Source organism: Rhineura floridana, chromosome 2, assembly GCF_030035675.1.
Source record: "Rhineura floridana isolate rRhiFlo1 chromosome 2, rRhiFlo1.hap2, whole genome shotgun sequence".
NCBI classification, from domain to species: domain Eukaryota; kingdom Metazoa; phylum Chordata; class Lepidosauria; order Squamata; family Rhineuridae; genus Rhineura; species Rhineura floridana.
The window spans coordinates 224,935,800-224,951,326 of NC_084481.1; the positions used below are offsets into that span (position 1 = coordinate 224,935,800).

The 15,527-nt window shown below is 42.9% G+C and overlaps 1 protein-coding gene across 5 annotated transcripts in view; it reads right to left on the minus strand.

Annotated features, from left to right (window-relative positions):
• SYNE2 (spectrin repeat containing nuclear envelope protein 2) overlaps window positions 1-15,527 on the minus strand; it is a 373,624-nt gene that overhangs the window by 260,613 nt on the left and 97,484 nt on the right. For all 5 annotated transcript variants that reach the window (XM_061612375.1, XM_061612372.1, XM_061612374.1 and 2 more), the window contains 5 exons: window positions 15,319-15,498; window positions 12,598-12,748; window positions 6,494-6,652; window positions 5,645-5,806; window positions 942-1,043 (listed from right to left, as the gene is read on the minus strand). In XM_061612375.1, the coding sequence (XP_061468359.1) occupies window positions 942-1,043; window positions 5,645-5,806; window positions 6,494-6,652; window positions 12,598-12,748; window positions 15,319-15,498 (754 nt within the window). The remainder of the gene's footprint in view (window positions 1-941; window positions 1,044-5,644; window positions 5,807-6,493; window positions 6,653-12,597; window positions 12,749-15,318; window positions 15,499-15,527) is intronic.

Genomic DNA, 15,527 nt, shown 5'->3' on the forward strand with positions numbered 1-15,527 from the left:
AGGCAGCTTGCTTCTGAATGCCAGTTGCTGGAAACCACAGGAGAGGTGAGTGCAGTTGTGCTCAGGTCCTGCTTTTGGGCTTCCCATTGAGAGCTTTGCGCATACCATGGACTGCAAGAAGACAATAACTGGGTGTTAGAACAAATTAAACCAGAACTATCACTAGAAGCTAAAATGATGAAACTGAAGTTATCATACTTTGGACATATCATGAGAAGACATGATTCACGAGAAAAGACAATAATGCTGGGGAAAACAGAAGGGAGTAGGAAAAGAGGAAGGCCAAACAAGAGATGGATTGATTTCATAAAGAAAGCCACAGACTTGAACTTGCAAGATCTGAACAAGGTGGTTTATAATAGATGCTACTGGAAGTAGCTGATTCATAGGGTCGCCATAAGTCGTAATCGACTTGAAGGCACATAACAACAAAAAATTGAGGCATCTGGTTAGCCACTGTGAGTACAGTATGGCCCCACTTATACGGCGGGTTAGGGACCAGGCCCCCGCCGTAAAGCGGAAATCGCCGTAAAGCGGAATCTATTGACTATAATGGGTCACGTCACGCGAAAATGATGCAAAAATGCCAAAAAACCACAAAATCGGCTTTAAAACAGGGAATTTCCCCTAATTTAAAGCCGCCACATCAGCTGAACGCTGTACAGCGGGGCCCTACTGTACAGAATGCTGGACTAGATGGGTCATTGGCCCTGATTCAACAGAGAGCTCTTCTCATGTTCTTATGTTGGATGCAGCCCTAACTATTTTTGCTAGAGTTAGTTCATGTTTCTTCACGTGTACAGTTAGGGAAAAATAAGATTGTGAGAGTTTTCTCCCTCTTCATACCAATCCCCATGATGGCAGGCATTATGCCATCTATATATAATCTCCCAATAAATCACAATCACATTAGTTAGCCCCCTGCCCCCTCCCAATTTCACCTGCAATTCAAGTGGAGGCTCGTTGCCATTGAGGAGATTTTGTATTTCATCCACCTTTGAGTCAAACTCCTCTAGGTTTTTTTCTTGGAACTGCAAGCCACCCTACAATGAAAGAAGGGGGGGGGGAGGGATTATGTACCAAACAAGTTTTGCTCAAATTTCATTATCATTCTGCAGATTAGAACTGTATGGAGACACTGATCTTTTTCACTCTTTTGAGACGTTAAATAGCTTTCCAATTGGCATAAGGTGGAAGAATCACAGCCAGAATGTGTGAAGAGGGGCTCTTATGAATCTGTCAGCTTGCACACTTAACAACAACAAAATCACTGGCTTACTTTGGCTGGGGAAATACTGACGCTTTTGTTATTTTAACACTGGCTATGTACTGAAGCGCCCTCCTGCATCATCTGAAATGTGCCATAGCTAATGCATTGGTAATTAATACGCCCAATGGCAGGGCCGCTGAGTCATGGGCTTCTTATTGTTGGCAGATGTATCCACATCATGGACACCCGCTTTGGGGGATGCATATGTCCACAAGCAGAATCAGTGCTAGGTTGCTTTGAGGCACACACTGCTGCAGAGACCCAAATAGCTCCGTTCTGCACACTCAACACTGTACTTGAAGGTGGAGGGAAGGGACCATCCACTACAGCTACCACCTGAGATATCATTCCTCCTTGAACATAGGAAGCTGCTTTATACCAAGTCATACCATTGCTCCATCTAGTTCAGGTTTGTCAACACTGATGGGCAGCGGCTCTCCAGGGTTTCAGGCAAGGGTTTCTGCTAGCCCTACCTGAAGATGCCGGGGGTTGAACCCAGTACCTTCTGCATGCTCTCCCACCGAGCTGCAACCCTTCCACTTGCATTTACAGCTATTTCCTGAGCCACAGGGCTGGTCCATGCACACGCTCCATCCTCTTGCATTATTTCTGGCAACTGCACTGGCCTCATTTATTTATTTATTTATTACATCTGTATACCGCCCCACAGCCGAAGCTCTCTGGGCAGTTTACAACAATTAAAAACATTAAAAACATTAAAAACAAACATACAAATTTAAAAACACATTTTTTAAAAGCAATTTAAAAACACATGCTAAAACGCCTGGGAGAAGAGGAAAGTCTTGACCTGGCGCTGAAAAGATAACAGTGTTCACACCAGGTGGACCTCATCAGGGAGATCATGCCATAATGGGGGCCACCACTGAGAAGGCCCTCTCCCTTGTTGCCATCCTCACCTATAATTGAATGGAGATGTCAAGTTGGGCTATTAAGGCTTTGGGGGGGGGAAGAACACATTCACAAATACCAGTGGAGGGTGAGGATTTCCGCAGAATTCTACATTGACCAACAAATTAGGATATAGTGCTCAGGGCTGTAGCACTAATTCTTTCCACTCAGGAGCCAATGCCATAATGACCTGTTACCCTTCATGTCCTCTCCTTCCAGGATTCATGTGAGAATCCCTGCTTGTGAACCCTACTGATCCTTAAGCCCAACTCTGGACACAGAGTACCTCCTGCACATGATCATAAATTCTTATGATCTCTTCTGGTATTCAGCATGAGAGAGGGTTGTCTGCCATAGCAGCCATGGACTGCAACGATTGTGTGAATGGGGCCACAATCCAGCACCTACAGAGGCTCAGTGGACAACTGTTATTTTCCATTGTTTGAGGGATTTCCGTGTTGCCCTTCAGTACAAATATTCAAGGCAGCTCACATCAATACCTAATGTACAGGACCATGTATGCTTGCTCGTTGCTCTTATTTAAAATGGCGGCGGTAGGCCTCTGAACACTAGTTGTATCCTCTTGAAGATTTTTTTTGTGCTGATAGGCTTTATGTCTTGTCTTTTGAGCAGCCAGTCGCTAAATGCAAGTTTTAAAAATGTTTGTATGTTCTTGTCTACCACCCTGATGTTTTGCGGAAGGACAGTATATCAATATTTTATATAAATAAATAAACAAAATCTATCACAAACACTAATTGTTACAATATCAAATAGCTGAGTGTTGGTCAGCAGGTTTGTGGGCATTTTGGCACTGATCCATGCACTGCATGTGCAACGGCAATCACATAAAATGCTCCATAGTTGTTGCTGTATGGACTGCCTTCTGGTCGATTTCGACTTATGGCAACCCTATCAATAGGGTCTTCATGGTAAGCGGTATTCAGAGGAGGTTTACCATTGCCTTCCTCTGAGGCTGAGAGGCAGTGACTGGCCCAAGGTCACCCAGTGAGCTTCATGGCTGTGTGGGGATTCAAACCCTGGTCTCCCAGGTCCTAGTCCAACACTCTAACCACTATTAAATACTACATATCCCCCCCCCACTGGACTGGTAACACGTTTCGTCTCATTTTCCTTCTTGGTTCCAGAGGGGAGCCCAACAGCTCAGTATATATCAGCAATGATGCATAGTTAAATTTAAAAAAAATAGCATCAGGAGTATCTCGCACACTCCACCAACACTGGGCTTCTACTGAGAGGAAGGGCGGGATATAAATAAAAAATAAATAATAAACAGTGTTGTAACTTTTTACACAGCTAAATCAAAATACTACTGATGGTATTTACCTGGTTATGTGAGGCCACAGAGATTTCAAAAAGATACATTAAAGCACAGATAGTGTATCAACAGTAAGCTCGCAACAAGGGGTGGGGAATCCCTGTTATTGGACTACAACTCCCATCATCACCAGCCAGCATGGCCAACAGTCAGGCATGATAGGGAGATGTAGTCCAGTAACGTCTAGAGGGCCACAGATTTCCCATCCCCACTCTAAATAGTTAAGACCAGACTTTGTATCTGATTCCTGTTGCTTTTCAGACTAATCTAAAGTCTAATAAGGAAATGGTAAAGACCCTAAAAATGCAAGAGTCAATTTCACTTTCATTAGACTTGGTGCTATGTGCCTGATGCCGATTTTAATTGAAGCTCACTTTTCTCTACAAAAATACTAGCCCTATGCAAGTGTTCAAAAGAATGCATGAGGCCTTAAATTGGAAAGTGCGTACCCACTGCAATGGGAAGGGGTGCAGATCAGAGGCAGAGAATCTCCTTTGCACCCACAAGGAGCAAAGGCCTATGCAGCTGTTTAAAATGTCTCTTGAATGGCCGGTCATTTTGATTAATTTTTAAATGTTTTTTAAGTTGTTGTACAACACTCTGATGTTTTGAGAGGGTGGTATATAAATTTATTTATAAATAAAATAAAGTCCCAGGTATAATTCCCAGAATCTCCAGGTAGGGTTGAGAAGACTGAGGGGAGATATGATAGCACTCTTCAAGTACTTGAAAGGTTGCCACACAGAGGAGGGCCAGCATCTCTTCTTGATCGTACCAGAGTGCAGGACATGGAATAATAGGCTCAAGTTGCAAGAAGCCAGATTTTGGCTGAACATCAAGAAAAATGTCCTAACTGTTAGAGCGGTACAACAATGGAACCAATGACCTAGGGAGGTGGTGGGCTTTCCAACACTGGAGGCATTCAAGAGACAGCTGGACAGACCCTGTTGGGTATGCTTTATGTTAGATTCCTGCACTGAGCAGGGGGTTGGACTTGATGGCCTTATAAGCCCCTTCAAACTCCACTATTCTATGATTCTATGAGCCACTGCCAGTCAGTGCAGACAGTACTAAGCTAGATGGACCAATGGTCTGGCTTGGTGTAAGGCAGCTTTCTATGTTCAACCCCTTAATAATGATGCAAGAGTCAGGCATGCCCACTCCACCCTTGATCTTGCTAGAAGATCTGAAGGGAGCTTGTAAGCCCAATTGGCTGGACGTGCTTATAAGCCCCATCCAGACCTCCCTGCTCAACATGGGAAGATTGGGATTAGAGCAGGCATGACCAGCATACACAGCTGCTTCCACTCTGCAGCTGAAGTCCTCGCACACCTTGCTCAGCACTTGAATAAGGGTCTCAAGCATATGCCTCTCCAGCCCCCCTTACAAAAAAAGCAAAGCATTTCAATTATGGGCCCAACATATCATTTAGGTATAGAAGCAATTGTAAGGCCAAAGACTAAGCTGGATATAGATTCAAGGAAGGAAATATTCAAGGCAGCCAATTAGGGATGGGTGAGAAATTCGATTCAGTTCGCATTTCAAGCTGAATCCATCCGATTCGCATTTTCCAAAACAACATGAGGATCGAAACACGGCCATCCTTCGAAATTCACACTTATTCACATTTTGCAATGCAGTTCGCCAACCAAAGAATGTTTACAAAAAAGGCATATATTAGGGGCAAGTGTGCATGAAAGTGAATATATGAGTGAAAATAACATACAAAGCTGTATTATATGACAAGAAATGGCTTGCAAAACATTAGTCAAAACTGCCTATAAAAATGTATTTATTAGGAGAAATTTGCACTAAAATGCTGGAGAATTTTCATGAGGAGTTTTATTTTAAAAAATCACAAGTGTGGAGAACTGAATTTAAGATTGGAAAAATGAGAAACCGAGAGACCCGAAACTGACGGATTTTCCCATCCCTACAGCCAATGAGGGGGACGGAAAAAATGACTATGGAGAAACTGGGAGACAGCACAGCGGAAGAGACTGGACACAGGGGAGGAAAGCAACAACTAACAACTTCAACTGCAGGATAATTTTATTCTACCAATCCAACTTAGAACCAGTCAACTGCTTTTGTTTATTGGTGGATGCTGTCCCCAACAACCTTACCTCCAACTCTGCCAACTCCTTTTCAGTCAGGTGGCCATCATCTACGTGCTTCAGTTCTGTAGTTGACCACTCATCGATCAAACTGGATAAATTAAGGAGCTTGTCCCATAAAGCCAGAGCTCTTCCCAAATTATCACAATAGGTTTCAGTCCGTTCATTGATCTAGCAGAAGGATTTGCCATTTCCCCCCAAAAAAGAAATCAAAGCAAAGCATTTGTAATCAAGCAACCACATCAAGAAAGACGGAGTTAAGATGAAGCCAGCCACATAAACAAGAAGGTGGGAAGGGGATAATCTGATGTGCTCATTGGATAGACAGTTTCTTACCAAATATGGCTTAAAATATTAACATATCAAAGACAATGGCAGCTCTCCAGGTTCTAAAGACAGGTCTGGCAAGGTGGTTTGGCTTATCAAACTTTGATCACCTTCCAATTAATGTGTCCCAACTAGTCTCAGTCACTGAGGAGATACCCAAGCAGACTCAAAGGAAATTCAACATCTTGCTTTTTACGAACAGCATTTATTCAGCCAATTCCTAAGACCTGCACTCATGGAAATGCTTCTAGGAGGGCTTAGCGATCCAAACAACACAAGCCATTATTGCTTGTCTATATCTCCCAGAATTATCCCTTAAGAGAGTTTGTACTTGACATCAGACAGAAAGCCATATAGATCTGCCAACCTGTCACCGTGAAGACGCTGTGCTTTGATTAATGCTTTGATTTTTCCTCTTTAAGATTCTTTGGCATACCACATTTAATTTTTCCAAAATATTACATGTAAGCCAGATCAATTACGATAATGCCTAACAGATCAGAGCAACCCAAACATTTACTTTTTACATACATCCAGCCATCTGTCCACAATAGCATTAGCCTCATTCTCGAAAGGAGGATCCTCAAAGCTTTTCATTTTGTTCAGCTGGGACTGAAGGTTTTTGCAGATCTGGTTTATTCTGTCAACATCTTCAGAATGGTTGTTAAATTCTTGTTTTACCATGCTGACCTGTGGAAAAGTGAGAATATGCCTCCGTAAGCAAATGCATTGCATTTGGGGCAATTTAAATAGGAAGAAACCTGTGGGCACATCCGTAAATAATGCAGAGCTTTTGGCGTTGCTTTTAAAATTTGCATTCATTTTTTTTTAAAGTGAATGATATAATAAGAATTGCAAATGAAGCAAAACAAGATACATGCGATTAAGAGTAAAGAAAGCAGTTATTTTCAATAACATTTTCTCTAGAATCAGATCAAAATAAATTATCTTATCTTTCAAACAAATTTACAGTTCTGCCTTTCCCCTTTTTAGGAACATATAACTTATCAGCTTGTTCACAGTGCTATTTAATTATTTGGCTGTTTGCTAATTTTGCATTTAAAATATTATATTCAGCCTCAAGATTGTCTCCCTCCAAAATTCCAAGGCTGCTTACAATACCGAAAGCAATAAAAACTGAGCATGAGACAGTCACTAAAAACAGCAGTGATCCAATAAAAGAAAACCTCAAAACTGTAGCACCAGTCAATTAAATGTTAACGTCTGGCATCAATCCCATGATTGGGACTTGTAGAATAATGTACACAAAATGCTGGAAGGAAAAAAAATGTACCCATGTTAAAAAAAACCTGGGTGTATTTTATTTTACTTGCTATCTTGTGTAAACTATTCTAGAAGCTAGATTTATGTGAAATAAGAGCTGTCTTTTTTTTCTTTGCCTAACTGCTCCTTTTAAAATTAGAAGACATATATTGGGGTGTAACAGAGCACGAACATCTAAAATCTCATTTAACTTTGTAAACTGCCCAGAGAGCTCCGGCTATGGGGAGGTATACAAATGTTATAAATAAATAAATAAATAAATAAACTTTGTCCAGAAAACTCTTGCCTTATGAGTGATAGTGCTTTTTTTTTTTTTTTTTAATGAAAATGGACCATGACCTGGCATAAGGATGTCAAAGAATTCCTTTGAAAATGGGAGCATAAATGGGGGGGGGGAGAGAATGTAATCATATGTTGTTTGTGATTGAAAGCAACGACAACTGCGGATAATGATAGTATTCGCTGGATGGATTTCCATTCCGGACATGGGACAAATAATGGAACGTCAGCAATTTCCACTCCTGTTTCTGCTGCAATCCATCAGCATCCCTGTCCCTTCCTCCCTCTTCTCCCTCCTTGTGTGGCTATAATTTTTAAAGCTTATGAGCATGGACCATGTGGTTTCAAACAGTTATTGTACAGTGCCTAGAATCTCTCTAACTGCTTTAAAAATAAAAGATGACGATGATGACAATAAAGGAATTTTCCATCAGAATGTTGGCTTGTAAAAAGAGCAATTACTTGACATACACAAGTCATGTTGAGGTTTCAAAGAAAGCGACATACTGTATTTTGAAAAACATACTACATGAACAAAATTTCAAATCTGTAATTGTAGTTAAGAACATAAGAGCCCTGTTGGATTGGGGCAGTAGCCCATCTAGTCAACCATACTGCTCTTACAGAAGCCAACCAGATGCCTGTGGGAAGCCCACAAGCAGGACCTGAGTGCAACAGCACTCTCCCTGTCAAGAATAGCTAACTTTGGTCAAGCTGAAATGGGCCACCAGAGAGGATTCTGGGAGCCCATGATTACCTTGGACTCCCCATAGGGAGAGATCCGCAGCTCAGGGTTAGACAAGCAATTTGCAACCTGGGAAGGGGATGTATCTGATCCCTAATTATTGTTCCTTATCAGCTTCCTGGGATTAGAAGTCAGGAAGAAGGGGTGTGTAGATTGGAACCCCTTGGGGAAGTTGACTAGCTCCCTTATCCTCAAAGGCTTCAAAGCAGTAGACCCTGCAGAGTTGAGAGATGACTGCTTTCCCCCCTCTTTGGTGACTGTTAAACTCCATAAAAAAGGAAGGATAAACTTCCAAAGGGAGTTCCCATTTTTCCATCTACTCGACCTGCCTAAAATGTGACAGAGAAAGCCTTTTGCGGGAACCAGGCTGATCTATGTAAGTATAGGACCTAGCTTAGTAAGTTCTTTATTTTAACTCTTTGTCTGTATTGAACCTCTCCCCTTTTGTCATGCCAATGTGCCTCATGTAACCCATCTGGGGGTGGTATCTTTAAGGAAACACACCGCTGCTCTCTTTTATAAATACCAACTCATTTACGTTTCAATAAATTCTCTTTTATAAGTGTTGTGTATTGGATTGGAACTGAGGATTCTAAATCTAGTCCTTTGACTGTTGAACGCTACTGTTACTGTTAATTGACGAGGGTTAATCCCTTGGAATTCACACTGGGCTCTTAGGTCCCCACCTGCAATTTCCAGCAACTGGTGTTCAAAAACATACTGCCTCAGACACTAGAGGGTGTGCTGTGACGTCCTTCCCTGGTTCTCCCTGTCAGGTTCCCACCTGCTTGTGGCTACTGCCTTTCACTAGGCACCACCAGGGATACCACCAGTCCGGACCGTCCTTTATATGGTTTCTCACTCCGCTCTAGCACAGATCTCACTAGATCCCCCTGCTAGGCAGCACCACCAGTCACGTCCTATAACCAATACTCCCAGAGACTTTGCCTGAGTCTCTCTCTAGCTGGTCACTTTTGTGACTGTGTGCTTATGCTGTTCCCAACCCCCTTGTATCTTTATAGATAACGCATACAACTCTGGGTTGCTCTGGATACTTGAATTGTTATTATTCCTCCCTTCACCGCTGCCACCATTAGATACTGTTTCTGTTCAGCCTTGGTAATTAATTACCTTGCCCTCCCTTCTGGTATGTATATCCCCCAGCCAAGGATCAGGCCTTTGGTAAACCAAGTAAGTATTTATTAAATATCAGAAATAACAAGATTAGTTTTAGAATGTTTCACAAGCGTATGGTTTCATCTATTCCTGTTTTGTACTTGACTTATTATTAATCAGAACTCCAACTCCCTCTTTCTCCACACTCCTGACCTCCACCCTCAAACACCTCTTTCTCCACACTCCCAACATCCACCCAGATTCAACTGTCATTCTTCCATTTATACTCCCAGCCATTCAAACGCTCAGCCAATCATCCAGCATTCTACTGCTCATGTACTCCCCCCTCCTCTTTCACTCCACTTACCATATGTCTTCTATATAAACAGCACTTACCATATTTACACTATAAGCAGAAACATCACAAGTGCATAGCCATTGTGGCTAGGGGCCTTATCCTCCATGAATCCTCTTTTAAAGTGCTGGTTTTAGCCTATAAAGCCTTACACAGCTTGGGACCACAATACCTGATGGAACGCCTCTCCCAACACGAACCCACCCGTACACTACGCTCAGCATCAAAGGCCCTCCTCCAGGTGCCTACTCCGAGTGAAGCTCAGAGGATGGCAACATGGGAGAGGGCCTTCTCAGTGGTGGCCCCCAAATTATGGAATGATGTTTTTGACGAGGTGCGCCTGGCGCCAACACTGTTACCTTTTTGGTGCCAGGTCAAGACTTTCCTCTTCTCCCAGGCATTTTAGCATGTGTTTTTAAATTATTATTTTTTAAGTGTTTTTAGATTTGTATATTTGTTTTTAATATTTTTAATTGTTGTAAACCTCCCAGAGAGCTTCGGCTATGGGGTGGTATACAAATGTAATTATTATTATTATGAGCCATCCACATTAGTAGCCATCACTACATCTAATTTGCCCAGATGACCCTCTCTAAACTTGTCTCCCCTTCCCAATGCGGTTGTTTTCCCTACAGTCAAAATCTGCACTGTAAGCTCCTTCAGAGAGGGGGCCTGTTTTTTGCTTAAGAAACTCCAGACGCAAAGCAACGTGTATATTGATGCTGCTGTATCAAACAATAACACAACAACATATTTTTGAAGGAATGCCAGATTCTCACTGATAACTGCAGTTCAGTTTCTCGATTTGATCACTGGTTTCAGCGTATGGAACCACATCACCAAATTTATATTTCTGGAGACAACATGGTTTTTCAACTTTCATTTGAGAACTCTATAAAAAGCTGCTTGTCTGTGCAGGAATAGATGTTTACCTAAGAACATGGACACTGTAACACAGGCCTCTAGCGTCTGGCGAATAAACACTCATTAAAGAGGTCTTTGTTTTCTGGCAGACAATGAAATCTGTTCTGTAGTAGACACAGCTAGACAGACGACAAGAAAACAGCACAAAGGTCTTGAAGCAACAGATAATATGGAACTTGCTCTCCTATCATTTCCATGGGAAAGGTAGCAGTGGAATTTTTCAATCTTGGGAAACAGACCTGCCTGGTTTCCCCACTTAGAGACAGGGAAGCACCGAGAGCAAAGCCAAGTATGATGTTGGAAACTTGGGATCAGATCTCCCATCCTCTCTCTTTCTCTCAAATTGGAGACTTCAAAACAGCCAGGATATGTGTCTACACCAATTGGGGTCATAATATTGGGAGGGGGAGGTTAACCCTTTACCCCATCCCCTAATTTAAATCCCCCTCAAAGGATTTTGTACTATGCTGGTGGAAAAGCCTGCCTACAAAATACACGGTGACATCTTGCAGCTTAAAAATCACTACTATGCTTGCAACGGTGGGGCTGGAGAGATCCCAAACAGCATTTGTTGATGGATTTGTCTTCTACCTCACCAACGGCATGGTTGGCAACGTTATATTCTCAATGGATCAGGGCCAAAATTGCCATAACAGGTAAAGGGTGATATCAGATAGTATTTGCTAAAAAATGCAAAAAGGGTTGGCAGGAATATATTGTTGCGCGCCTCCCCAATCTCCGAGCGGTGAGATCTCAGGGGTCCCTGCGCTCATCCAGGGTTTGGTTTCCTTTGGGAAGAAGGTCAGCGGAGACTGCGGTGTCTTTATGAAATATGGTTTGTTTATTTACACACATTCCAACCTGAGCTCAGGATGGAGGGGTTCAAAGCATCAGCAGTCCAATATCCAGCTTTTCCATCTGGGTTGCAGGAGGCATCCTATAGCCATGATGCAGAGAGCCAGTCTCTCTGCCTGCCTGCAGTCCCAGCCATTCTCTAGACACAACTAAAAACACAAAACTCTCCTAGGCTGGGGGGGGGAGGAGGCTCTCCTGAAGAGTTTCAATGACAAAAGGATCTTCCTGGCCCATTCACTGTTGCTGGGCAACTGATAGACCCATTATCCTACCTGGCCAATCTATTTGGTTAACAAAAGATTCATTTGACCAGCAGAGAGTTCCTCATTCCAAGGCACAGGATTCCAAATCAAAGGCTGGAAAAGGGACCCACAGGAATCATCCATCCCAACCCCCATGCTCATAACAATATGAACAGTACCATGGACCAGCCATCTATGAGGACCCATAGTAGAAATTAACATAAGGACAAAGAAAGTGCACCCTACGAGCCCTTAGTGTTGCAAAGAGATTTATACTTCAAGACTGGTAGGATTCACACTCACTATTCACTACTAATTGGACTGAAGATCTAGGAATGTCAGAGAATTCTGCACTAAGTGAGCATGAAAGCAGAAATTGCTGCAGTTTGCATGTTTGTGTTCAGGAACAGAAATCTGTTAAGTAAATCTATTGGTATTTGTTCACATCATCGTCATGTTTTTTTTAAAAATGTCCACAAATGATACATAACTAATTACATTTTTATATTGTTTTGATGTTTCCTTTGAAATGACTGAAATGAATTATGTGGAAAAAATTAAGTCATTAAATACGTTAAATTTATAGCCAACACCGCCAACTGTCAAGGATGATGGGAATCAGCATCCAACAACATCTGGAGGTTGCCACAAGTTGCCCTCTTTTGCTTTAAAGCCTACCTTTGCAGCTGGAAGAGGTAGAAACTTGCTTCTTCTCTTCTTTTTAAAAAAATGGAAGCTAGGATTCTCAGGATGCTGTATTCTGTGGCCACCGCTACATTCTGCAGCTGCTTGCAGAGAACCACAGGAACTTTCCAAAAAGTTCTTAAAGACTCACCTTGGCAGTTATCCTCTGCAGGTTCTCTTTCCCCATGTAAGACACTTGCTGTGAGAGGGTATGTTCTTGCTTCTGAATAATGCTTGTCAGACAGTTTTTGCAGCTGTGATATTGCTTCAAGAGCTCCATCACCCTCACACAGTGTTCCTGTCTATTGTAACAAACAAAAATAATTAACACATCTGCAGAATGACCTAAGCCTAGAGGCACTTATTTTAACACATCAAGGAATCTGGCTTTTAGTAGAGAATCCATCCAAAATCTAGAGTCGCATGTTGCCCACTTATAAGAACATAAGAAGAGCCTGCTGGATCAGGCCAGTGGCCCATCTAGTCCAGCATCCTGTTCTCACAGTGGCCAACCAGGTGCCTGGGGGAAGTCTGCAAGCAGGACCCGAGTGCAAGAACACTCTCCCCTCCTGAGGCTTCCGGCAACTGGTTTTCAGAAGCATGCTGCCTCTGACTAGGGTGGCAGAGCACAGCCATCATGGCTAGTAGCCATTGATAGTCCTGTCCTCCATGAATTTGTCTAATCTTCTTTTAAAGCCGTCCAAGCTGGTGGCCATTACTGCATCTTGTGGTTTATAGTTGCTTTATAGTTGTCCTTTGCATTCCATAAGAGCTAGAAACTTGCTTCTTTTTTAAAAAAAGAAGCCTTGACTTGGACTAGGAAGCTATTTTAAAGTCTTTTGCAACCAAGAGGATCCAATGGGTACCCAGGATGGGTGGAGTGTACCCATCCAATTCCAGGGAATCTGAGCTTTATTTAAAAAAAGAAAAGAAATTGGGTTGCCTCTAGACTGTCATTAGCCTGTGGGAGAGATTCAGTTCACACTGGAAATTTAGGTTTCTGGAACCTAAAGTGTATGAAAGCACTCTGGGACTACAAATCCATTAAAAAACACAAACACAACAAGTCTTTTCGCAGTAAGGAAAGTGATGGGAAAGCACACCAAAAAGTGTGGGATAATGATCAATTGATGGAAAACTACATGACCCATCAGAACAAAAGCTCAATTCAAAATCGAGACCAACGCTCAATCAAGAGCAGGCATCATATGATCTCCGTGCAAGGCTGAACACTCAGTAAACAGGTTGTCTGGAGCAGCAGCAGGTTTGTAAGCCTTCAGGGCCAAACTAGACTTGACATTAAATGTATGAATGTACTGCAGAGCTTGGAAAAGTTACTTTTTTTGAACTACAACTCCCATCAGCCCCAGCCAGCATGGCCACTGGACTGGGCTGATGGGAGTTGTAGTTCAAAAAAGTAACTTTTCCAAGCTCTGCTGTATTTGGCATGTCTTTTTTATTTTTTTTAAAGTAAGCACTCTTCTGGACAGACTGAATCCAGGGGCAGAGCTGGTGACAATATTCAGGCAAGCAGGACAGGACAGCTCCTGCCACACAGAAACCTGACTTGATGGGAGTTACAGGGGCTGGATGGAGTTACCCTCCTCCCTCTCCAATGTCAATGGCGGTTCTGGCCCTCTTCTCTTCCCCCCTCCTGAACAGATCTAGGAGCAGACCAGGTGACTATTGCCAGGCTAGGGGGCCAAGACAGTTCTTCCCTCAGACAGTTGACTTAATGGCAGTAAGAATTAAGTTATCTCAGCAATACTTGTTTTATTCCACTGCTGAAAGAGCTACACTGGTTGCCAATTTGCTACCAGGCCAGATAAGGTACCTGTGTTAATCCACAAAGCCCTAAATAACTTGGACCGTAAGGACAATCTGATTCCTTACCTTGATCACAGAGATCTTCTGACAAGGCACTTCTGGCGATTCCCCACGCCCCTGAGGTTTGCCTTGCCTACACCAAGGACCGAGCCTTTAATGTGGCAGGCCCTGCCCTGTGGAACCCTGCCAGTAGACTCTTTTGGCAGGAACTATTTCTCCCTTCTTTCACACATCTTGTGAAAACTATATTGTTTACACAGGCCTTTGTAATTTGACTTTTTCTTCCTTTTGAAGCAATCTGCATTTGTTCAGGTTTGATTTTTTAAAAATGTTTTTATGGTTGTTTTATTGATTTTATTTTTATATGTCGTACACCACCTTGATATATATGAAAGTGTGGATTATAAATACGTAAACAAACAAATAAATAAAATATTTACATGCTCAGAAATACCAAGCGGCACATCCTGGATTGTACCATTTGGAATGCAGGCAGGACTGCAGGACTAAAAGCTCTTCCATGGCAAAAGTTTCCTCAGCAGTGAAAGCTAGCAGGCCAGAGAACCCATCTCCCTGGCATACTAGTTTTCCACTATCTGGCAGTTTTTGATGTGGAGTCGAATTCTATCATGTGGTCTCCTCCCTGCATGACGACAAATAATATAGTCCCAAAGGAGCTGTGCCATGTCATCCTCTGGAACAGCAGTGAATAGTAGGGTGGGTCAATGGCACTTACCTGGCCTCTTGGCAGTTGGGTAGCTGCTAGATACCAGGAGGAAGGGTGGGGAAGCAAGGCAGCGGGGAGGTCCGTACTGTGCAAATGCACCAATTCAGCACTTCTGCTGGTGTGTTTGCACAGCCCCGCCCATGCCTCTGCCTTGCCCCTCCCACTCTCCCTCCCAGTAAGTAGCAGCGACTACACTGCTGGGAGGTCAGGTAAGTGCCCCCATCCTACCATCTGCTGCTGTTCCCAAACGCATAGCTCTGCCTTGCCTCTACATTTTGAGGAAACGCAGCATGAAACCACACAGATGCAGCCTCCTACTTTTCAGCAATAGTGAGCTTTGTTTTCTTCCATAAGCCTTCCGTGAGTCTCCACTGTCGCCTGACTTCTTCTCCCTCGCCCTTTGTGGACCGTGAAAGCTGACCGACTGTTTCGTTCATGGATCTCATTTCCACAGCAAGGCGATCCAGTTTCTGCCTCAGTTCACTGAGCGACTTCAACCTGCAAACAGATTACAGCCACCTATTATT